The sequence below is a fragment of the Tribolium madens genome, unplaced genomic scaffold, assembly GCF_015345945.1.
Source record: "Tribolium madens isolate multiple individuals breed KSU strain unplaced genomic scaffold, Tmad_KSU_1.1 Scaffold_2;HRSCAF=44;Tcas5.2_LGX, whole genome shotgun sequence".
Taxonomy (NCBI): Eukaryota; Metazoa; Arthropoda; class Insecta; order Coleoptera; family Tenebrionidae; genus Tribolium; species Tribolium madens.
The window spans coordinates 6,899,190-6,925,041 of record NW_025400995.1 but is presented as its reverse complement, the minus strand read 5'-3'; the positions used below and the strand labels follow the sequence as shown (position 1 = coordinate 6,925,041).

The following is a 25,852-nucleotide window of genomic DNA, read 5'->3' as shown; positions in this document are numbered from 1 at the left end:
TTTATTTCGCATTACCAAAAAAATTTTTGGTAAAATTTTCAGCCTTCGAACACTTGAAAATCTTTTGTTGGTAATTTTGTCTTCGTGTGTCCAAATATGGAAAGGCTTACATAATGTAAAATTAGACTTAATGATGACAAAATAAACATTATTGGAAAATTAGTCAAAAATATGTAAAATAAATTCTTTGTGGAGTTGTTGATAGAAATGGAATTCGGAAAGGTTTGTCATCAAAAATTCCCGAAGTTGTATAAACATTTTTATTTATATGAATTATCTGAAATCGAATGTTAAAATAATTGGTATGATATAAATGTAAGTAAGTCACGTCGATAATTAAATTGGAGATAAATAAAATAAAAATAGGAAGTTATTGAGGATATCAAGAATATGAGTTGAACGGTGTAATTAGAGCTTTTTTAAATAAAAATTTAAACATGTACTGGTTTTATTTATATAGACATTAAAAGATGCAAGGAAAATGCGAATAAAAATTAAGTGTTTTAATTAATGTTCGAATAATTTTAATGTCATAAAATGCGTTGCTTATTAAGAAATGTCAAATAATTTATTTTCACAATCTATAAACAATAACCGTATAGTATGTATTTTTATGAAACATTAGATGTTTGTTTTATCGAGAGTGTGAAGATGGTAGATATTGCTTTCTAGCGCAATCACATCAATGTCCCAGTAATTGGAAAATAAATTTTTGACCTTTTTACTTACGCGGAGTTAAGGCAAGGCGAATTGTGAGACGTACCTGAAACAAGAAAACAGATCAGTAAATAAAGAGTTTATCAAAGTCCGGAGGTATTTCCCGATTTAACACATTTTAATCGCAAAAGTATCGTTTGACCTTTATAGTGTTTACTCTCATCCTTGAATAAATGATCAATTTTCAGTTGTTCACCAAATGGAAAATATGGTGAAGTGAAGACTTTTAAGTTATTAAACAATACGTGGATAAAACAAGGGACGTTTCGAGTGACTCGGGTGTCAAATTTCCGTTCCACAGGTGTCAAATACCGCAGCACTGAATGCCAAACTTTATACAGGGTGGCTCGGCTCAATTAGACGAAATCCCATCGAAAAAAGCCTCACGCTTTAATTAACTATGCCTATAAAGATAGCATCCGAAGGCACAGTCTCGTCATTTATCTCGAAATGAAATCTGGAGAAAAGTGACCACTTCTCTGGTCCACTGTTTTGATAGTGCTGTAACGAACATCTAACATACCAAGGCAATATATAATGGTGTAAATAAAATTCCTGTCCCACGGTTGGGACTCCTTCTTTTAAAATTATCACTGACTTAATGGTTTTGTATTATTCGGAAAAAAAACAACGATATGAAGTGACGATTCCCGGAATCTCATCATTCCTTTTAAATAAATTATTACACAGCAAACATTCAAAAATCTTTCTGTATCAAAGGATATTCAATACACGTGTCAATTTACTCACTGCTAGTTAATTTTTATTTGAATTTTATTATTATTATTATAGTCGTACTTCAACAAATGACTCATAGCTAATTTTTCAAATCTCTTGCAATTATTTGTTTTAACACATGCGTTAATGCTACATTGTATAATTTTATTATACCTACAATTTATTGAGATTGATTCATGTACACAATAAAACCAGATTCAGAAGCTAGCGCCGGACTTTCACTTTCAGGAGCAAATTTTCAGTTAGATTTTTTTATTGGGTGTAAATAACTACGGGGTGTCTGGTTTAAAAATAGCATTGCGTAGGTTTGGTATAATTATGAACTCATTGTATAATTACATATAATTTTTGTTCAGGCTCCGTAGCTCTGTTCTTCTCGTTCTAATCCTTGAACAGCCTTGGCAGGATTAAAATTAGCCTCATTTCTACGCTCTGCCACATGTAAGTAAGCTTCTGAAGATCTCGTGTAACCCCCTCGAGCTCGATAACAATTTCACATTTCCTTGCCATGCAACATGCAAGCATAATTCTGGTAACAAGTTTCTTAAATATTCCATGGTTTCCGGGATCAACGTGTAATTACATAATTGTTACTAAATGCTTGTGATAATCTAAATATTTTCGAATAGACCAAAGGGGAAAATTAAAGAATAAATGTCAAGCGGTTTCACAATCGGCTAATTAACATTAACAAATCCGAGAAATGAAATTAGAGTTTTATCACGTGAAAATTGCTCTTGCAGATGGGTGCGGAATGTTTTGAATGGGCGGCCGAAAAACAAGGTAATTGTCGTAGGTACTGGCTCGGAATGAAATTAATTAAAGTGCTCAATAAAATATTTTAAAAATAAATTACAGCAATTTGCCTAAAAGTGCGTAATTAACCTTTTAAAATACACTTACCAAATGCCAGTATATAAATTGGTGTTTCGACATAATTACTTCATTGTTTATGATAAACGGAAAGTAAAAAAGCGGGCACAAAAGTGACACAAAAGAGAATAACGAGAGCAAACATTATATAAGAACACACTTAAAATTTAAAAACATGTTGAACTTTAAAACTGGGCGTATATACATAAATCAAAGATATTAAAATTGAATCGAACCTCCTCATCAAAAAGTTTTAAAAGCGTTTCGGAACGGCGATCGTAAAAGCACATATCCCCAATTTAATCGATCTTCATACAGTCTTAAGCGGAGAAAGTCGGACTTTATCCAAAATTTCTTCCTTGGAAAAATCGTGACCGCTCTTTTGATTAAAGGACAGTTCAGGTTTTTGTCTTAATCTTTTCAAATTTCACGCCATATTTCAAATGATTATCGAAACACGTCGCGGTTATCGACTTTAATGGACGACGACGGAAACCTCTTTAAGCCACCGTTAATATTCACGAATTTTGCCCAGTCCCAATAACGATAATATCCGTCATTATTTTTCCTTATAAAGGACAAGATAACTCGACCCATCATCTTTTAATACACTATAAAAAAGTCAACATACCTTTAACTGACATTTCTTAAGATCCGCACTCTCATTAATTCATGATCCGTCTACTTAGAATAAAATTATTCCCACTTTGAACTCTCCTCAAACTAACTACAAAAATAACGATATACTTAAATAAATTCAGTTTCTAAATCAATAAAACTGTCGCGAAAATTAAATATGACCGTTATCGTTAGCCGAGTTTTGTCATAAATCCAAGGGTGTAATCGAGAAACTAAAATAATCATAATTCTTAAAGCAGACTAATTAATCTGCATGTATAACTTAGTTTTGATAGTTCTATTAATTTACGATCTACAATGTATTTGCCTGTCATTTCAATTAATCCAAACAAGTTACAAAACATTAAAAATCATGTCTTTTAATGGAAACGTCTATTTGACGTACAAAAGTCATCAAAGAATCAAATTTCAATAACAGTTTTATGTAAAAATTCGCCAAAAATCAAAAGAAATGACCAAATAAAAATTTAACACTGAGGAAGTTTTTTATTTCTAGATTTTTAAAAGATTAAAATTTTGTATTTGTGATTTTTAAAACAGCAAAAAAAACATACTAACCGACCCATCGATGCCCAAACAATGCTCATTAATTCACCAATCATCAGAAGAATCGATATAATTATACCAATTAAAAAATCTCAAAATTTCAAGAGTGATGCAGTTTTTCATTTCATTGATTTTTGGGGTTTTTAATAGATTAAAATTTTGTACTGGCGATTTTCACAATGTAAAATAGAGAAAAATAAGACTAAACAACCCATCGATGCCCAAGTAATACTCATTAATTCACCAAACATCAGAAGAACCGTGAATTGATGTGATTATACTAATTAAAAAAGTTCAAAATGTCAAAACTGAAGCAATTTTTTTATTTGATTATAAATTTTGAGGTTTTTGAAAGAATAAAATTTTGTATTTGTGACTTTTACATCGCAAAACAGCAAAAAAATCTTTCAAATCTTAAGGGGTGTCAAATGTCATCCTTACGTCTCACTACTAATTAACGTTCATCGGTAACTATAAATACCACATATGAACAATGGCGGTTAGAGAGGCTCAGGCGCCCCTTATCGGACGGGTGTAGGTTTGTCTGTCAAAATTCTCTCAGTGATATGTGCTCTTTCACCCTCACTTATCAAATTATCAGTGTGTTAGACAGAGACTAACGACAACTCCTTCAGGAGCACTTAGACAAACCTACGGTTGAGCTTGACACCCTCTCGGTCTGTTTTGATTTTTTCAAGAATTAAAATCAAATCAACATAAAAAGAATTAGATTGAGTTACATGTATTAATCAGTGTTTACTGAATGCAAATATTTATTCGTAAGTTAAATTAATAAGTTTTAAGTTATGCAAAAAAAGCAGCGCTTGAAGTCTGTCAAATTTACGGTTGAGCTTGACATCCTCTCGGACTTTTTTTAATAATAAAAAAAAGGATCAACATTTATTTGTCAGTTCTTACCAATTACGAATATTTATTCGCAAACTCCAAGCAGAGAATCAAATGTCAATTAACAGTTTTTTTTAATTACAAATAAAATGTTTTAGCTGCTTGTATTATTAAATTTTTAACATGAAACAATATTAATAAAAAAAATGTGGTTTTGTCGTTTAAAATTTACAAAGAAGAACAACTGCTATAATAATTGGTAACAGTAGTAGTGGCTTACAAGTAATTTTTGGTACTATTTTTAAGTGTTAGTACTTGTGAAAAAAAGCTATTAATAAAATAATACTGATTTGCTAAGTAAAATAAATATAAAATGCTAGGTAGTAGTGCTATGTAAAAATAAAGGTTGCTAAATGTCAAAAAGTGGAACCAAATTTTATCTTGTACGGCATTTTCTGGTTCAACCCAGCGAAAAAAACCCATAACCGATTTTTTACTTAAAATCATTCAATTATTTTATCTATGAACTTATGTATTTTTGATATTTATGATTGTCTTACTGAACATTTATTATTTTACTAAACAATTGCAATAATTTTATCGCCCTGCTTTTTATTTTGTTAATGATCATCTATTATTGAACTGTACTTCTAATAAACATTCACTGTTTTTACTAAACAAAAATATTTGACGTTTAAAATACAGTACCGTGCATTTAATTTGTTTTATTTTCATATAGCGTTTAGTATTTTTACCTAGCATTTACTGTTTTTACCGAACAATAATTTTTACTTACTTGGCGTTTGATTTAATAACTTAGCGTTTAACTTGTTGTTCCCGAATAAAAACCGTACCTTCAACCACTTCATATTGCTGGTGTTGTTGATGTTGTCGTGAACAAGATTGAGGAAAATAACAATTATGTTATCTTTTCATGAGTTGTCAAAAAGATTATTGTTGTTTACAGTTTAAAAGACCAGATGGTAATGATACTTGAGAAATCGGTAACTGCTGACAAGAATGAAATAAATGAAGATAAAGTTATCTTATATTTTATTGCATCATGACTTAATCAAGTCACTATTTTCCCCAGAATTGCAATTTTATGTTGAACTTTAGGCGGCAAAAATCAACAAATTAATAACTACCACTTATAATTTTATATTTGCCTTTTATTCTATTTTCATTGCGCATTTATTTCCATAAAGCTCCCAATCGGGTCAAAAAAACAACATTTCTGCGTGAGGTAAAATAATGATAGCTTTTGTTTCGAGCGAAATAAACGAGTAAATTCATGATGAGCCAGCAATGTGCAATTGTTGCGAAAGTGTAAGCGATTGCTTTTTTCATTTTGACCATCGAAGGGTTTCATACATTCGAAACACTTTCTTAAATTCGTTTATAATTGTATCTTTTGTGGATGGAAAGGAAAAAAGACTTGAAACATTGGTGAAATTATTTTTATGGAGCATTTAAAATATGGGTCATCTTTAGAAAGGTACAAATGAACCAGACGAAAAACAAAATAAAAATCGACACTCAATTCGAATGTTGTCCTCTTAAAGATCAAAGGGTGCTCAGAGCCGTGTGAGCGGTACACTATAATTTTGTAATGTGAACGCAATAAATTATCGAAATTTACTTAAAAATCTGTTACAATTAATCAGCTTTCAGGCGCGCATATCAAATTCAGGAAACAATTTTATTTATTAATTAATTTAATTAAGTGCCGGTTTAAAGTCAAGGCAAATGCATTTTCCGAAATCCAACCCTTCAAGGTTCGAGGTACAAAATTAATTCCGAGTATCTTAACAATAAAATAAATTGCGTCAATGAAAGATGTTATTAAATTTCTAGAACCATTAATAATACAACGTATAATTTCAAGTTTTGTATTTATTATTCTTGTAACTTAATTAAATGCCGTATCTATGTCAGTTGAAAGAATTCCAAATATTTTATCTAATTTTTTTCAAATTTGAATTCATTTTATTTCAAGTCTCAGTCGTTAAAAATTGAAAACAATAAAAAACAAACATACATAAATACATACATTATTGTATCAGCTAACAAGCAGTTTTGCTTTATATTCAATTAAGGCAACTTTGTAGTTTATTCATCAACAGTACAAGCTTTAACTATTATATTTATGAAAACAATTCCCATACCTATATTTTTTAATAACACTTATTTTATAATTAAATTAACAAAAGACACAAGTTTACGTCGTGTTGCCTATAAATTTTCGGATACCTACTAACAATGTCAGACTGAAAAAAATCAAATCTTCCCAGTTGATAACCTAAATCAAAACGAATTAGGATACTGATTTTTTATAATGCTCAAGCTGTCAGCTAATTAAGAATATGGATTTATAATTGATTGATTGATCGACTTGATTTATCCATTTCCTGTCGATGACAAGACATGAAGATATATCGATCCAAAATAAACGACAAATTAATTATTTTAACAGAAAGCTAAATGGAGCAAAATTTTTCTGCGACAGTTAGCCACCAATTACAGGACGCTATTTGAGCTGCTTTTAAACCATATAGGTATATGGAGTTACACCTCGATGACTTCGATTGTAAGAGTATCAATGTAACATATCTAATTTCAACAAAACCAAGCATGGAAAAAATGGCTAAAATGTTAACAAAGCCAGCTTTGCCAGGTAAAAATGTTAACAAGCTAGAACGGAGACAAGTAGAAAATGTGAAAAAAATTTGGAGGACTGAAGACGTTGTACGTATTCCTATACATCAAGTCAGGAGTGAGGTAAATTGTAGCTTCTCTTGTGCTTAATATTGCGAATCCTAGACAAGTAGTGGGTGATTGCCTAGTGGTGGGAGTTTAACTTCACTTACAATGAATGGCCTTCAAAGGTTAACTTGTATTATTATTGTAAACTGAGCCGTATACAGGAAGTAAATCGATTACAATGCGATTCATATTTTTTCAAACCTACCACTGAATTATAAGATGCAGATCAAGCGCAAAAGCGTTGGTTTTAAAATATGTAATTTATCAAATTTTTTAAAAATTAAGCGACAGTACTGGAACGCCACACCTAGCCTGCAAATGCAATTATTAATACAATAATTGATTATTACTGAGTATAATACGGCAGCATTCTTGTCATTGACTCAAATTTTGACGGTTTATGACTTAATAGAATGCATGCTGCTTACACTTTGTGTTAAGGCCATAAAAGGCTCATGGAAAAGTCAGATCGGTTTGTGGGTGTTTGTAAAAACTCGAAACTAATTAAATTGAAATTTATGACTCCTTGCATTTAATTAAATTTAATCGAACAGGAGTATATTATGAAATTATGGAAATGTAACAAAATTCGCTAAATCAACCTACATACATTTTAAATATCTTCGATTTTTAAGATCAACACTGCCAAATATTGCATCATCCCGAAAATGACAATTTCACATTTCATTAAACTCATATTTTATGTAATTTAAATTGGCAAAAATCGCCGCACTTTCCCCATCAATTGATTAATTTAATTGGAGATCTCAAATAAGATAACGAAAGTAATTCACTCGGTGCATTAAAACCGTTCAAATAATAATTATTGATTTATTCAAGGGGAGGAGCGCGATTTTTTACCTGAAACTTTTCGGACGGTGTTGCTTATCTTTTTGGGACTTAATGTATGGTTTGACAATCTCCAAATGGAAAGGTCAAATGGTCGAACACATGCACAAATCACGTGAACAAAAGCGCTTTCATTTTGTTATACGAAGCAACGGAGATTGTATCAAAAATTTCTTAATTGAATTCGAAGAAAAGTGAACTTTTTCGATTTATGTATATTACGAAACCTGCGCTTAATTAAAACACTTAAAATTAGACTAAACGATCCATGGATGTTCAAGCAATGACATTAATCCACCAAACATCAGGAGAATCGATAGTCACAACTATAAATATACCAATTAAAAAAGCTAAAAACTTCCAGATTAAAGCAATTTTTATTTTATAATGACTTCTGATGAGGTTTTTGAAAGATTAAAATTTTGTATTTGTGATTTTTACAACATAAAGCAGCAAATAAAACCAGACGAAAAGACTCATGGATGCCCAAGCAATGCTTTTAATTTTTAATTCACCAAACATCAGAAGAATCGATGTGATTATACTAATTAAAAAAACCTAAAAATTGTATTTGATTATGATTTTTGAGATTTTTGAAAGACTTAAATTTTGTATTTGTGTTTTTTACAACGCAAAATAGCGAAAAAACAGACTAAACGACCTATCGATACCCAAGCAATGTTCATTAATTCACGAAATATCAGAAAAAACGATAATATTTATTATACCAAAAAATACTAAAAATATCAATAGTGAAGCAGTTTTTTATTCTATTATGATTTTTAGGGTTTTTGAAAGGTTCAGATTTTGTATATGTGATTTTTACAACGCAAAACAGCGAAAAAATCTTATAAATTTCAAGAGGTGTCAGATGTCACCCTTACGTCTCACTACTAATTGACGTTCGTCGATAACTATAAATACCATATATGAACAATGGCGGATAGAGAGGCTCAGGCGCCCCTTATCGGACGGGTGTAGGTTTGTCTGTCAAAATTCTCTCAGTCATCATGTGTAAAGCCTTCATTCTCACTTAACAGTAAATTATCAGTGTAATCATCGTGTATGTTAGATAGGGACTAACGACAACACCCTCAAGAATAAGACAAACCTACGGTTGAGCTTGACACCCTCTCGGACTGTTTTGATTTTTTCAATCAATAATTAAAATCAAATCAACGTATAAAAAGAATTAGATTGAATACATTTATTAATCAAAGCTTACTGATGTTTTAAGTTCTTGCGAAAATTTTGCATTTGGGTTTTTACAACGCAAAATAGCGAAAAAACATACTAAACAACCTATCGATACCCAAGCAATGTTCATTAATTCACGAAATATCAGAAAAATCAATAATATTATACCAAAAAATACTAAAAATATCAATAGTGAAGCAGTTTTTTATTTTATTATGATTTTTAGGGTTTTTGAAAGGTTCAGATTTTGTATATGTGATTTTTACAACGCAAAACAGCGAAAAAATCTTATAAATTTCAAGCGGTGTCAGATGTCCCCCTTACGTCTCACCACTAATCGACGTTCGTCGATAAGTATAAATACCATATATGAACAATGGCGGTTAGAGAGGCTCAGGCGCCCCTTATCGGACGGGTGTAGGTTTGTCTGTCAAAATTCTCTCTGTCATCATGTGTAAAGCCATCATTCTCACTTAACAGTAAATTATCAGTGTATAATCATCGTGTATGTTAGATTGGGACCCACCGACAACACCCTCAAGAATAAGACAAACCTACGGTTGAGCTTGACACCCTCTCGGACTGTTTTGATTTTTTCAATAATTTCAACGTAAAATAAGAATTAGATTGAATACATTTATTAATCAATGCTTACTGATTACGAATATTTATTTGCAAATTATGTAAATTAATAAGTTTTAAGTTCTGCGAAAATAGCGCTTGAGGTCTGATGTCTTGTGGTCGAAAATCGCTTTGAAAAAAATGATTTATGGCCCATTAACAGTTTTTTCCGCTTCCGTATCAATAATTGTTAAAGTTTGTTGAAAAGATGACGATTTTTTTCAGCAAAGAAACTGTTAAATTTCCTGTTATGTAACGCCATATAGACATCAATTTTGCTTAGTGATAATTGCCTGTAGCTGAACTGATCGATTTATGTGTTTGGAATAATTGATATCAGACTATCATTTTTAGGCTAGCAATAAATATGAAACACGCCCGAATAATTATTTTATGCAAATTTCGTTTTATAGATAGGTTCTTATTCCTCGAGTTTGCGATTTTTAGCAGGTGTTGGGTAAAAAACGTGTCGTAAATGTCAACCAAATTCTGATAGAAGGTAGCGAGAATAATGGTAATAATAATGACAATAAAAATACGTACAACGCACATGCAGTGGTATTTACATAAATTTGAATTTTATCTGAAAATAAATTGTCCGCGATATTTTTCTAATTAGACACATAAATAAGTATAATCTTAGTACATGACAATACTCTTAAAATCAATTGTGACTCGTGAGAAGTAATTGGGCACTTGTCGTTCAATTTAAATGGTCAAAGTCAGTTTTTAAAGGCAAACAGTTGGTGAAAATGTGAAGGTTGATACATTTGACCAAGTACGGTATCGCTAATTTACAAAATAAAATAAACTTTTTTATCTGAGAAAGTAAGATAATTTAGTTTCACAAAAATATAAATAACGAGTTCTAATTTAAATGTCACAGTGTAACACCACACCAGAAGCTTGCCCGATGAAGAAATGATTTTTATTGACGGCCCAGTATCTATTTATCTAGATTTATCTTACATCTTCAAGGATATAAAAGCTGACAGATAATGTATTGCATGGTCTTTTTACGAAATTATTATCATTGCCTCGTATCTCTTTGTTCTTCATTTTTATTCTTTATTATAACTATCAGTTCTATTCTTATCGCATCCACGATCGCTTGGTCAATGACCATTATTAATTTACATAAGACAACAATACAGGAAGTATCTTTGGTAGCCAAAAATCGATCACAAATTTAAAACTCCCAATTTACTACAACGTATCATTATGCGTAATTAATACAATCATGACTTCTTTTTTTCCTTTTAGTTATTGCATGACCCGAAGCATTTACTTCCAGGAATTTTTTAATAAAAGATCGCCTTAATACCATGCACCATCCCGAAAGTGTGATTTTTATAATTATAGAAATTTTTGGTCAATTTACGTAACTAATGCAAAATTTTTGCAATAATTTTTAATGAACTTAACTGGCAACACCTTTAAAATTGACAATTATTAAAAATTTATTAATAGAAAGGAGGAATTAAGAATTAGAAAATAACTTCAGAAGCCACACTTCAAAGAAATCCGTTTTAACGACAGTTAAAACGCTTGAAATCAACCATTAAACCAACGGTTTCTCAGAATTACCTTTAAAACTATTTAATATTTTTTTCATTCGTTTAGTTATTCAAATATGGGTAAAAAAATAATCACGACTCGAAAATTAATTGATGAGAAATCATGATTAAATAATTAATTAATTTTGAAATAATTATGAAAGACTGGGCGTATTGTTAAACTAGTGCTTTTAATGTTGTTATTACTATTATTTAATTACGATTTATTTACTTGTTAAGAATTTTAAAAAACGTACAAAGCTCTATCCCATTCACTTGATATTTATGTGAGTGGCAAGGAGATAAAAATAAATTAAATGCAAGACAATCAGCTTTGTTTCTCTTATGCTCTCTTTAGCTGTTGAAATTATTTGAAGCCCAAAAATTTTTTTTGGTGTATATCAGATTCTGTTAAAATTCTAATCGGAGTCCAATTGGTAGGTTTTTGGGGTACAATAAACTGAATGGTCCTCAGTTAAAACTGCAGAGAATGCAGCATCCATGAGGCATGCGCTGTGCATAAAAGAGTGGAATGACCTTACCTGAACAGCCGAAAACAAGTTTTTGCTCTTATACTTTTCAGCCGCGAATCAAAATAAAAAACATTTTAAAAGAAATAAATGATAAATGAAAAAGCAGACACACAAATTGTAATTACATGTAAATATTGTTTAAATCATGTTTGAGGGGCGGGAGAGATCCTTGATATTTGTTTAATTTTCGAGTGAGTTTAATTAAGCAGTTAGGGGAATTCTGTGAAAAATGGTCGCGTGGTGAATGATATATGTGATAAGTTGTCCGAAAACGAATGGGGTTTGCGGTAAAAATGTTGTTACAATTTTAGGTATTTATATGCGAAAGATTAAATAAGCATCGTAATAACTTTGTTAAATGTTCCTGCAAGAAATGCAGCAAGCATGCATTTTAATGAGCTGTATGAGAAATGTCGGAATATGCAAAAAAAACTTAAATTAAAAAGTGGCCCAAATAAGGTTGCAGTAAAGGTCGTACTTTACTCAGACGATATTTTATTTTTCTTATTACCGGAAATTTACCTTTTCATTGCCCTAAATATCGAGCAAAGAGAATGGCTTTTTAAAATTCGACCGACGAGTTTCGTTAACGTCAAAATGTAGCACAATGTGGTAAAACCAATTTGCGAAACCGATATGCAAATTTGGACTATAATCTAACTCAAAAGTCAAAACCTGCCCTTCGAACAAGTGATTGTTTCTGGCTAAATTTTAATAAATCATTTTTGGGAACAGTTTAATTAAGTAATTTCCGTTGTTTATCAAATGCGTTATCAAATAGATTGCAATCAGGTGGTGATGTATAATTAATTTTGGAGCGTTTATTAACACATTCTAACACGAGACATGTTATAAACGATCACTTTACACGAAAAATATTTTTTATCGAAACATCCTCATCAATACATCAAACTGACTAATAAATTTTCATTAGTAGTTGTTTGAATTGGACAATAAATAAATTAGTTTCAACAAATGATTTTCGTCAGAATTGAACACTAAACGTCAACTATAAAATCAGCAAATGACTCTGTCAGTTCATTAAAAAAACACAATAATTAGATATTAATTATTTCCAGGAAAATACATTATTTTTACATTTACAACAGCACTTGTGTTTCAGAAAAGCTACGTAATGATAATATTTTGTGTAAAGTTAATACCAAAGTTCACTTTGAACTTTGAGTTGATATTAAATAATCACTTCCTGATTGTCGCCCACTTTTAAAATGATATTAAAAAATAAAAATCGTGACTCGATTTAGTCAATTAAGTGGTTTTGAAAATGTGATCAGCTTTTCTGTTTTAAGTTCCCAAAGAGGATTATTTTAATTTTCAAAGTTTCTAGACAAACGTCAAGATGGATTAAGCCATCAAAAAGTGAAGTGAAGTGCATAAAAATTAGATCGATGGATTGATATTATGGCTGTCACCTAGAATTAATGACAAGAGACCCATAAGATAGTCAACCTTTGTGAATAAAATGTCAAAGTCTCGCTCACACTCGCATACTACAAGCAATTTCTTTTAATATTTGCGCAATCAGATCTTAGATAAATTATGTTATGCACTGATGAGGAAAAAATATGTTTCGTCTCATTGGTCATCGATTCGAAATACATACTTACGGTTGGAACTTGGAAGATAAGCTTTTCACGGTACGTACCTGCAACAAAAACATAAATCATCATTTAGCACTTTAGAATTGAGGAAGAGTGTCATTAATCAAAATAGACGAAATTATTAAATCCATTGTCAATTTCTCACATTTCCGCTATTTAAATTAAACCTGCCTTGTTTTAATGACACATTTAGAAAATTTGACCGTTGCTCTTTTATTTATTTTTAATGTAATAATATTCATTACGTGTGTGTCATTTAAATGAGAGCTATTTATCAATAAGTGGTCCAAGTGTATTAACTTTCACAAAATTCAGTTGTCGATTATTTTAGTGTGTTAATTAAATATATATTTTATTGATTTTGAAATTTGTAAATGAATGAAATATGTTAAGCTACTTATATTAAGACATTATAAAATGGATTTGCTGCGATTGAGGCGGGACTACTTTACTAATTGCGAAACCTTTTACAAATTAAGTTTCACAAGATTTGCTCAAAATCTCAACGAGAGGGCGCCACGCAAATGCAATTTTTGACTCGGGTTTAAAAAGACCGTTGGTTTTCTTACCTGGCCCTCTTGCCTCTTCAGTGTCTCCAGTGACATTGATGAAACGCTCAAGATTAATTTAATAGAGTCGAGAAAAAAACGGAGTGTTTTTCACATACAATTTAACTGTAAACAAATTTGGAATAATTTAATTGTTTTAATTATGTCTTATATGACCGAATTATGCAAATAAATTTGAATTTGAAATTTTCATTGAAGGCCATCAGAGAATAATCGTGATTACAAAATAATGCTTAAGTACGTCATTTGAATGTATCAAAACAGATCTGATCTTGGATTTTTCCAAGGGACGTGACATTTATTTGAAAAAAATTGCAGTTACAATTTGTCAAAAGACTGCTGTCGACAGTACTAAATAAACATGCGTCGAACATCTCTATGCATATAAATCATTTATTAAAAAGGACAATAGTCCTTTAAGAAGGGTAGAGGGTTGGGATGCGAAGTCGCAGGTACCTCGACAAGTTCTCTCTAAAACTAGTTTTAGATTACTCGTGTATTTGCGCTAAAAATTAGCACTTTCTAACAAATATGGTTAGCGGAAAGTTGTTAATAAATTGTTCAAATTTTGTTCAATTATTTATAAATATCCGCAGGCATTGACCTATGACACTAATAAAAGATTGGAAAAATGCATTCGGTGACGCAAGCCGGCTTTTCATGGTCCATTTTATATGAAAGCATGAGGACCATAAAACTTTGATAACGCTGTTGTTATATAGCTGTGTGGGATGAGCAAATATGTGATAAATACAAATGACGTAGAAAATAATAATAAAAACGCTTTTGCCTTTGTAATTATTATCCATCATGAAAATAATTTATACAACCTTTGAATAAAAGCCATATTTTATAATGTATTTCAATGACATATTAAAATTAAAACGTTACACCGTCACGAAAAAATAATTTCATTAATTTCGACATTTATCTCGCTTTTGGTTTAAATAATAGCCTCATTATCGGGTAATAAATCAGCAAAAATTTCGACGAAATTCGGATGCGTAGTTTAAAAATAGAGGTATTTAAGTTCACGTGAAGCGTGTTAAGAAGACGTCGACCACGACAGACAAGGTTACTAGGAAGGACAACAGAATAATCATAATAATAGTTGAATACTGGTGTAGTAATCGTTAAACCCGTAGTGGAATGCCGCAATGAAAATGTAAAGAGGAAGATCAAGTTGGCCTGGTGTGGGTGAGAGCCAGGAGCGTGGCTTTAGTTGATATTCCAGTTTGGGACACCCCGACAGTTACTCTTTAACCAGTTGCATTATTGAAACCTACCTCAACATACTTTTTGTAGAGGTTTACTCTATTATAACTGGTTTCTTAGCTAGTTTTGGAGCTAGGTACGATCATTCAATACTTAAATCAGGTTTTGTACCTGTTATTTATTATTATAATAACGTGGTACAGAATGCCACTTTTTAACTTCCTAAGATTCACTATTCTCATTCAGCTTCTTACGACCGTGAATTTCCCGCAGTTTTTAATTTTGCGCATGCGTGAGGGCGGAAATTTTGAACAATTTGTTGCAAATAGCTTGAGATTATAAGTAAAGTGATCAAATTGGATGGAATGTTTTCAATTTTAATGGTTTTGTTTTGCTGTTCGCATTTGAATAAATGAATAAGTTAATGGGTTGCTGTGAGTTGGATAATAATGGGAGTGAAATGCATGTGTTAATTCTGCTTATCGATACATATAAATGTGGTCCGATGATCTTGCGTCATTATAGTAAATTAAAATTAAGACTTTTGAGTTGAAAAGGACGTTGGCAATAAATGAGGTTGTAAAGAAGTAAATTTATTTGTTATTCTCGGATCTAAGTGTCAGTTAACAGATTACCGTCAAAGTAACTTACATCTCAATCGGTAAAAAAATTGCGTAATCAGAATATGTCGATTTATATGCAAATAAATTCTTATTAGGAAATAAATAGTGCCCTAAGATAACTTGTTAGATGAGTCCGAAGACTGTCATTATATTATCTAGTTTTCAATTAAGCACTTTATTGCCATGTCATATAATTCGGATTGTGTGACAGTTTGTATCGCGTAAGGTACTTCTGATTGGTCGACGGGAAACATTCTTAATTGTTTTGTACTGATACAGTTACCACACCCAATGTATTCATATATTCAACAGCCCACTAAATAAACAACACTCAAACCAATTAATGATACCAGTTACCGAGGAATATTCTAAAAAAGGTGAAGGGCGATTTCAAAATCATGCACACATTTTGACTTCCTCTCCCATACCACATAGGTACATATACTCCGAAAAATTTTGATTGATCGACAGATACGATCGCTTTCGGCTACAAACCTGATCACTCATTTCCAATAATTACTATAAACCTTAACCGTTAAATTAATAATTAATTTGAAAGTAGCCAACTAAGAATACACTTCATCCCATAACATAAAAACATGTAATTCGATCATAAATACCTCCACTGAATCTTATCTTAATTAACATTAAGACTCATTTTAGTTAACCTAAATACATCGAATTACATACGGAAACTCAACAAATGTTACATCAATCGCTGCGACATATATCTCAAATTTCACTTTTACAAACATTGCCCACCATCAACCTACAATTATTTTTCGAAAATACAGTACATAGTTATCTTAAAAAAACTTGACTAGACGTGTGTTGAATTGTAAAAATAGTGGGTGATGTTGAGAAGCTCATATTTCTAAACAATTGTTTTAATGTAGTCTTCAACGTATTTAATGTTTTTTTGTAAATTTCTAAATTATTCAAATTGTTTTAAGTGGGTAGTTAAAATTAGATTTTATCAGCGGGTTTTGATAATTTACATATGTAATTACTGAAGCGAGATAATAAATTAAGAAAAAAAGGTAAGGAAATGAATTGATTTTTCTCAGGTTGAAAATTATATTGATGAGAAAATTATGCTGCTTCAGTCAAAGTAAATAAAATGATAAATCTGCATAGAAAAACAAATTAAATTGTTTGGGTTTGGTTTAATTTAGAGAAATAAAAAGCAATAAAATAAACATAAATAAGATGGTGAGATAAATCTGGTCTCCATGGCTGGTAGCATCGTAATTACCGTCGAAGGACTTTTGTTGTGAAAATTCCGACCTCGTTTAAGGTTCGAAAATTGGTAGCAGTAAAAGGAACTAAAACCTATGATTTTAGTCCAGATTATGTAAAAAAATGTGAGGTCTTGATAAATATATTGATCAAAAATCGATCGATCTAACCTATAATCAATACAGGAATAGCAATTTAACAAATTGTGATGAAACCCAGTCACATTAAAAATATTGTGTTTGCACGAGAGAAACCGATTTTGCGTAATCGCATCGTTGAAAGGTCGATAAAATCTGGGAATAATTCGACAATCGCAAGTTTGTGACCTCTGAGACGGCAAGGTTAAGCCGTATTAGAGCTTACGGCGACTGCTACCATCCGTTACCGTTTGCGTTGAGGCTAAAACGGGTTTATTTATAGCAAGTAACTAATCATGTGTGGATTGATTTATACAATGAATGGACGTCGCATCTGCAACCTCAGCATCTAGCCAAAGTCGCGTTTTATCATAATTAAGACACTTGCACAAATGTTTACCAAGATTTATTGTTATTGCGCTATATTTTACGTGTTATTGATAATGAACGCCTTACTAAGGACGGCATATATCAAATTTATTAAAACCCACGCTGGTTCTAACAAGCTTCCTCAGTCAAAAATTACCCACACCCTTTCGCATCTAACGCAACAGTTCGAAAGTGATCACAAATTTCACTGACAGCAATTAATCTGAATTTTCCACCCCTTGCTATCTTAATCTCAACCTCTAGTTACCATAGGCAATTAATCAAACTCGTCCTATGTCAGCCCATGACAAGGATTATCAATGATCGGAACAACCGTGAGAATTCAATTCGATCAAACTGTCACAGCGCAAAAATAAAAATTTGTCAAAACATTCTTGTAGTAAACATGCTTGTACGTCACTTGTTTATAGATTTTTCAATTAGTTTTGCGTTGTTTATTTGTAAAGAATTCATTAGCCGAAACAACAAAATTAAAATAAGGGGAAATACACCTCAAAGTGATTTTATCGACATTAATTACACAACGTGTTAACGATTGTAATTAATAGAAACGTTAGAAAATTTATGACACCTCACTTCAGAAAAATTGATATTATTTAAATGTGAGATTAAAGTGATAATAAACATTTAATTAACCTATTACACAATAATTAATTTTTTGCTCAAATTCCAGATCTTGAGATAAAAATGTATTTTAGTTTAGACAAACAAAACTTCACAATTGCTAATTGGTCATTTGCACCGCAATAATAAATGTGGGCGTCGCAGAAGCCGTCCAAATAAGCAGCAAAGGTATTTTTTTCAGCCATTAAATTTGTTGGTGTAAAAACGTATCGGCCAGTCTAAACATATATAGCCGTAAGCAATTATTATGGTAATGCTAATGCAGAAATGATTCGAAGCTTTCAGGCGTGCTTATCGAGCATTGAAGTCACAACAGTCGCACCAAAATATCCTTGAACGTCCAAAATTATTGATAATATTTTTCAAATAAATATAAACAACATTAGGGTTGAAAACAAATGGGTTGAGAAGAGATCTCAAACATTGAGACCCGGATATCAGCCCACACAATTAAAGAGGTATCCATGGCGCATGCGTGGATTTATTCAGGTGTTCACAACAGGCGCGCGAAGCGTCGTTCATTATATTATTTTACCTACTTTACCTTGAACCTGGCTCTTATGACCGAGAGGTACATTTACAATAGGTAAAAAGTTTATATGACAATAATTTATAATTGTTAGGTGGGTACTTTTTTATTAATGGTTATATTGCCGTAATAGAAAGTCCTTGTGAATTTTTACCAAGTTATTGCTATTACATTCACCCAGAACTATATTGCAATACTCGCTAGTGTTTTGTATAATTATTAATAAGTGTTGTTTATAATATTAGGGAAATTCTGCATAAACCACAAGTCTATTTCACTGATGGTTGGATTATTCAAATTTATACAAATTGCTCTAGTGAAGATAAGGTAAAGAGCTAGGTTTGAGAAATAAAATCGAATTTGTTTCTGTCGGATAGGTAGAAAGGGTTTCTCGAAGATACATCTAACGAACGTTAAGTTCATGGTCAAACGTTGGATCTCTCGGTACCCACATCTCGATATTTTTAGCTCTTCATCTTGCAAAATCTTCAATTTCCGGAGCACCACTCCAGCTTTAGTTAAAAGCTGTAATAAATCTTGTGATTATCACTGCCGAAACTATATTCTTCAGATTATTTGATAATTAGACTTATCTATCACGTTTCGAAGAAGCGAAATCATGAGTCACGAAGTTTTAAATGAATTTTAGTCGTCCCAACATGCCTACGATTGGCTATTTCCTAAATTACATGACAGATTTTAAATGGCTGACTTGGCTTGAATAATCCCGGGATTTATCTAATTCTGTATGTAATCTTTTCAATTAGTTTCAATTTGCATATGTATTTAGATCCTGGAAGTGTACTATGTATAAATTGAAGCACATAATTCATATTGTGTGTATAAATAGTTGTAATAAAATGTTGAAAATTTTAAAAGGTGGTATTAATAACAATAATTGCGTGGCGTTCTTGATATTTTAATAATATTTAATGGCACATTAGATTTAATTGGTGTTTATGCAAATCGTTATAAATAATTTGTAACAAACAGAGTGCCGGTGTAATTGCGGGTAAAAATGTAAGTTTTTTAGTAAAAAGTGTCATTTATAAAAAACCGAAAGTCGCCCTAATTGGCAATTAAATCACCTTTTACACTGTATTCATATGCAGAATTGCATTCGTTGGAATTGCTGATTTATTGAGCAATAATATTGCTCTACATAATAACACTTTATTTATTACCAATGACTTCGGTTATCTTGTTTTATTTGGGTTCGCATTTGCTCCAGACGTATCCTTTTGCTCTCGACTCGGCTATAATAATTAAGCAAGCACACACATACACACAACCTAGTTGCTAAGTGAATAGGTTTTGTTCGTGGGGCCTGACGCTTATTCAAACTTTGATTGCTATTTATTACAGAAGATGCATAAGAAAGTCTATGTGCACAAGGAAAGGAAAATTTATAACCTCGCATTGCGTAGATGCAAATGGGTGCCATTGAAAATTAATCAAAATCGCACACACAAGAAAAACTTTCTTCGTTTCTTGTAAGTGTATTTTGATGCAACCGCAAATGCCACTCATTCAAATGTCAAATATTTGTTTAATGCCAAATAACGGTTCATGCGGAAAATGCTAATTGTGGAGATTTTAGTTGGTGTCACCAAAGCTGACAATTCCTCAAAGATTAGGTTAATGGTTTATAATGAGTACTTAATTGCAATAAACATATTGAGAAATAATGGTGATAGCCCAAACCTTGACTTGTTTACTTAACTATTTTAGTGACAAAATGTCTGGATTGGAAAATACGGGAGTTCGATTCGATGGAGACTGGCTATTAACAATCAACAGCCGCATATTATAGATTCTTCATGATTGCTCAAGGGCAGACGTACCAAAAATGGAATGGCTATTTTTCGAAGTTCGTGACTGAAGGCGTTTCAATGTTTTCATAATGTGTAGTAACTGCAGATTACTCTCCGCATTTCGTACTTTACACTGTTCATGTCTTTGTTATTAATAAAACTATCAATGAACACTCTTATTTCACTTAATCCCAGCTTGACTTTAATTCCATACAAAAGGTATTAGGAACAATACCTTGCAACATGTATTGACATTTTTTAATCAAAACTATATCTGTTTTCACAAAATAGGCTTGACCACTTTAGCGTGAAAGCTCTTCACGTGTACACAATAAAATTGTATCGATTATAGATGTTATAAATAGCTCAGTTTCTCTACTGTGACTAAGCATTTTCCATTTTTGTTAATACATTACGCATATAATGAAAATATAACCGATAAATCTACACTGAAAGTCAAATAGGATAAATCAAATCACATATTGTTCATTAAGATGAATTGAAATGTCACTATGAAAAAGTTTGTAAAAATACAATTTGCATATGTGTAGATTCTCTCTTGCGAATCTGACACGTTTATAATTTATAAGTTGTCACTCCTGCCGCCAGCTAATATTTTAGACTTCCTTTACAGATTTTCAGGTGGAAAGAAAGTTAAAAATTTTGAAAAAAGTGAAGGTCAAAATTTAGTATAACAATAATGAATCAGAAAGTACACATTACGACATAATATGGAAAATTGTAAACCCTCATGGCAAAATTGCTCAAATACCAAATTTAATGGCGTCTCAACTTTTACTTCGTTAAGGAACACATTAAAATATTTATAAGGTAGTGCTTATCCTCTTCACAATTGCTGGTCCATGTAAAATATATCCAGCCAAAAAAAATAGCGTCATTTTCGTATTATTAGAACAAAAGTGAATCGAATTGAATGTATTGTTATAGACGTGACTGCCGTTGCGGTATAATAGAGAAACTAACAATTAGTTGTAGTCACAGCAACAGACTCAGTTATTAGACTATAATATTTAACCTTGAAATATTTGTAAGGCCCAGTCAAATACGGTGTTGCCTCGCTGCCTCTTTTATTGCTGAGATGAGATGTTAGAGTGCTTCATAATCACCTTCAACGGCGAATAAAACATTGTTTTACAAACGCGCACTTTTTATCAATCAAACCGCTATTAAAATGGGCAATTTTAATTTTACACGTAACCAGGATAATCAATGTTAATACGAATACACCATCATAGAAAAATAATAATAAATAATACACTAATGTTTCTAATATTGAGTGTTACAATGCATCACCATAGAGAGAAATGTACGCAATTCTACACTATAATGTCTATACCTATATAGTCCAATGTAGGGATGCAATTTTGCATTAGTTAAAATTAAAAATTGCAAGTGCTAATTTACGACGTTTGTGTATAAATCGAATTAATTATCATAATGTAAATTTACAAATGGTTAAGGTTTGGTTGGTTGACCTTAGGCGACCTTGGCACCTGTCTGCCTAAATCGGAATAATTTCGTGGCATTTGGGGATTTGTGAGGGGTGATTTCGTGGTTGAGTAATTATTTACCTGAGTCCAATAACGGGCACCCCCTCGTCCTCTGTCATCTCCGAGAGAACCAAAACGGTGGGCACTTGACTTTGAGTGGGATATTGAAGAAGTCCTTGGTTTCCTTGAAGTACCACTGACACTGTCCCCGGGGGACTCCCGGTGGGTTCTCCCCCCGCGATCGCGGCCGAATTTCCGTCGATTAACCCGTCCGCGATTTGCCCCCCGTGAATTTGATGGGCACTTAAATTGTTGATTGTGATTTCCCCCCCGTTATCGGCCGAGTAAATTTCGAGACTTTTCTGGTCGAAAGCGGTGGTATAGATGACGGTTTTGTTGCCATCTTCGTAGATTAGGTCAATAGGGGTGTCGTTTTTGTCGGGTAGAGGTTGAGCATAGAGTTCGTCTTTGTCGTAGGAAATGACTTCGGTTTTGACTTGGGCGTAAAGCGGGGCCCTTGCCATGGCACTTTCCTCCTCCATCTCCTTCTTGAGTTCGATTACGTTGACGGGAGTCATGGTCGCAAGCATCGCGGGAGATTCGGGAGAGTCTTGGTGTGGAGAGCGGTCGGCTGGGGAGGCTTGCGGTGGAGGAGGAGACATCATACTCCCGTCGGCTTCGAGAGAAGGCGACGAATTCAAAGGCATATCTTCCATGTTTCGGCGAGTCATTATGGCATGGGTTTTTATCACAGTCACTTAACGCGATTGCACTTTTTACGTATGATTGTTCGATATGGCACTTGTATGGCTGATGGTGGGTGATCTAGAAAAGAAAATGGTATGAGATTTTGACGCGGCATGCTCGTACTACAACCGATTCATGGTTACTACAAGTACCGGTTTAGATCAAGTCTATTATTTTGGAAGATCCAAAAAAGTCAGCTTGAAGATGAGGAAACTCGGCTAGGAGCCGGAGGAGGTGGCAGTAAACAGTAGACGGTAGCAAACCGGAACCTCCACGTGCCAAAGCTGGTTTGACGGGCATATGGGGCTGTCCGAGTGGCCGCTGCCGCCGACCCAGACTCGGGATTGTGCCGAGGGGGTGGCTCCACAGGCACCAACCGGTTCTAATAACTGTACTTGCAATTGCCCTAATACGAACTAAATTTTGATTTTGATTTGACTTTCGACATGCATCCAGTATATTAAGTATTCATATCATACACACGCATCTGATTTGAAATTCGAACCAATCGCGATTGATTTGCTAGTTGATTGGTTTGGACAAGTTTGGTGGTTGTATAATACTAGACAAGCGGCGCCAGAAGAGTGCAAGGGCAGACCTCAGACCAGGTAAACTAGTAGGGGCGTACCGAGTCGCCATTCAAGATCAAGTGTGAGCAATAGTTGATGAACAGGTCTGCCGGCTTCTGGATAACAGGTACTATTGTAATCGTTCAATATTGAAAGCAACTAGGTGCAAGTGAGCACGCTTACTCCTAGCACCACAATCTGGCCAATTAAGTGCGGACTGTTGCCCGAAACTAGTTTTTGGACGACAACGTGCTAGTGTGCGTGTTTTTGGTGCGATTGTTTTAATTACCTCGCGTGAAGTCCTTTGTTTTGGCGACACAAACTCACTACACTGCGGCACACTGTCCAGGTCCGTGTCCCCCACGTTTTGCCAACATATTTGTCTCGTCGGGCCTCTACATTCAATCACATGCTAGCGTCTACAGGTGTTTCGAACTAATACTCTACTGACTGTTAGTTGCGGCAGCTCAAAGCCAATCGAAGGCAAAGACCATCTCGGGCCTACGTTCGTTTCTCCGTCCTGCTTGGGCGCGGAGAAAACGAGTGCTCGCTCCAAGACTTGTGTCTTTGCTTGCTTCGAAGGCCGCTCGCTGTGTTCGTAGCAGAGTCGCCTCCGGGCCCCCGCAGCGACACCACCCGACAACTCAGGCCGTCTTCGTCCAACTCATTGCACGTGGGAGTCCATTGGGCGCCGCTGATTCCACTCAGCTGAGTGCGAGGGCAGCATCGAACACTCGTGGAATCATGGCCGCTGTCCAGGTAGATCGCGGGAATCTCATCCCAAGACAAAGATGACCAAATAGCCCGAACTCAAACCCGACAAAGACAACGACGTTACACGACTAGCAAACAGACTCAGATAACCGAAGCCAACAACAGAGAACAACACATAAAACGATCGAAAAAAGAATGACGGAAAATAGGAACAATAAGAAGTAAAAGTATAAGCCCAGACATGCCTCGAGCTATTCCAACATTCTCAAATACTGCGCGCGCTTATAATGCGTGTTAAAAGTACGCTTCATTTTGACGTTTCAACACCTACTAACCCCTCATATTTAATACACCCTAAAATTTTATAAAAAACTGACGTCAAACGCGGGAAAAACGATTAAATCTGTGGAGACTTCAACGGGGCGTAACGCGACGAACCTATCATTAATTCCAACATTAGGCGACCAGAAATTAGCTGTTTTCACACATTTAAATTCAATTGTTGTTGGGATTTTTTCCACCTGCTGTTGACCTATCTAAACAGAAACTTTCATCAGACTGTACCGAAAGGGTTAAGAAAATAACCATAAAAAATCTCAACTAATGGGCGTCCGTAACTTTAGTCAGATCTCGGTTGTTTACCACGAAGCCCTGATGCAGCAAACAGAGACCACTCTGGATCAATAAGAAACATGACAGAGATAAAAACACTAACAAAAAATAAACAGGTAGATAGCTTATATTCGTCCGATATTTAATGAGAGCCATCATACTTAAGCCACTCTTTCGAAAAAAATAAATATTACTCTTGCATATAAACTACATAAAATTTATTTTGGCTTTTGGGATAGTGCGAATGGCCATTTCATTGAACAATAACGAATATTTCAAGAGCCACCTTCACAGCCATTTCCCCTCTCTTCACCATTACTGTAAACACTCGAATCTCATTAGTCACTATTTGATTTTCCTTTTTTGTACTCTCATCCTAACGTTTGAAACACCGATGTAATATATTTCATTTGGATTTTTAAGGCTAAATAAAGGACCATTTGAATATTTAACGAAACCAAAATTTATCACCGAGTCGGCTCAATTAAAACGCTTCTATGGTACCCAAAATACAACCGGTACTTAAATAGGTACACCCAAACGTTTTTAAAAAAAAATTAAACTTTTCAAATAACTTTTGAGTTTTTAAGTTTTTTTTGTGATTTTTAATGGTTTTGAAATAATTTTCATTATTTGGTATAATTTTACGATTATTACTAATCAAATTTAGAGGTCTTTGTAATAAAGGCCTGGGTGAGGTTAATTGCTCTTTTTTCGTTCCGTTGGTCATAAAATATCAGTTTTGCTAAAAGGTCAAGTACATTTTTGATGTGTGGATTAAAAAGGCAAAAAGTTGCACATGTGTGTCTTTAGTTAATTTTGAAATGTCGACTAAAGATTTAGATAGGCATGAAAATGTTAAGTTTGATGGATTTATTTCGCCATTAGTTTAATCAGCGATAAGATCGGCTTAGTTGTGTTGGTGTTAGTGTAGTATTCGAATTTCGTGTATTTTTGTATGAAAAGTGAGCTTATTGGCGTGGTAAAGTAAACATGTCCTTCAGTGGCCTTCACATTTCCGAGCAGACTCCGTCTAGATATTATCATGCATGAAAT

The 25,852-nt window shown here is 33.2% G+C and overlaps 1 protein-coding gene across 3 annotated transcripts in view; it reads right to left on the bottom strand.

Moving 5' to 3' along the window:
- The window catches only part of LOC123006168 (protein grainyhead), a 48,491-nt gene extending 24,213 nt beyond the window's left edge, over positions 1-24,278 (bottom strand). For 2 of the 3 annotated variants that reach the window (XM_044400440.1, XM_044400441.1), the window contains exons 1-2: positions 23,760-24,278; positions 22,236-22,979 (exon numbers count right to left, since the gene is read on the bottom strand). In XM_044400440.1, coding sequence (XP_044256375.1) covers positions 22,236-22,885 — 650 coding nt within the window. In that variant the 5' untranslated portion in view covers positions 22,886-22,979; positions 23,760-24,278. The remainder of the gene's footprint in view (positions 1-22,235; positions 22,980-23,759) is intronic. The other variant, XM_044400442.1, reaches the window with a different exon arrangement.
- Between the last annotated feature and the right edge of the window lie 1,574 nt (positions 24,279-25,852).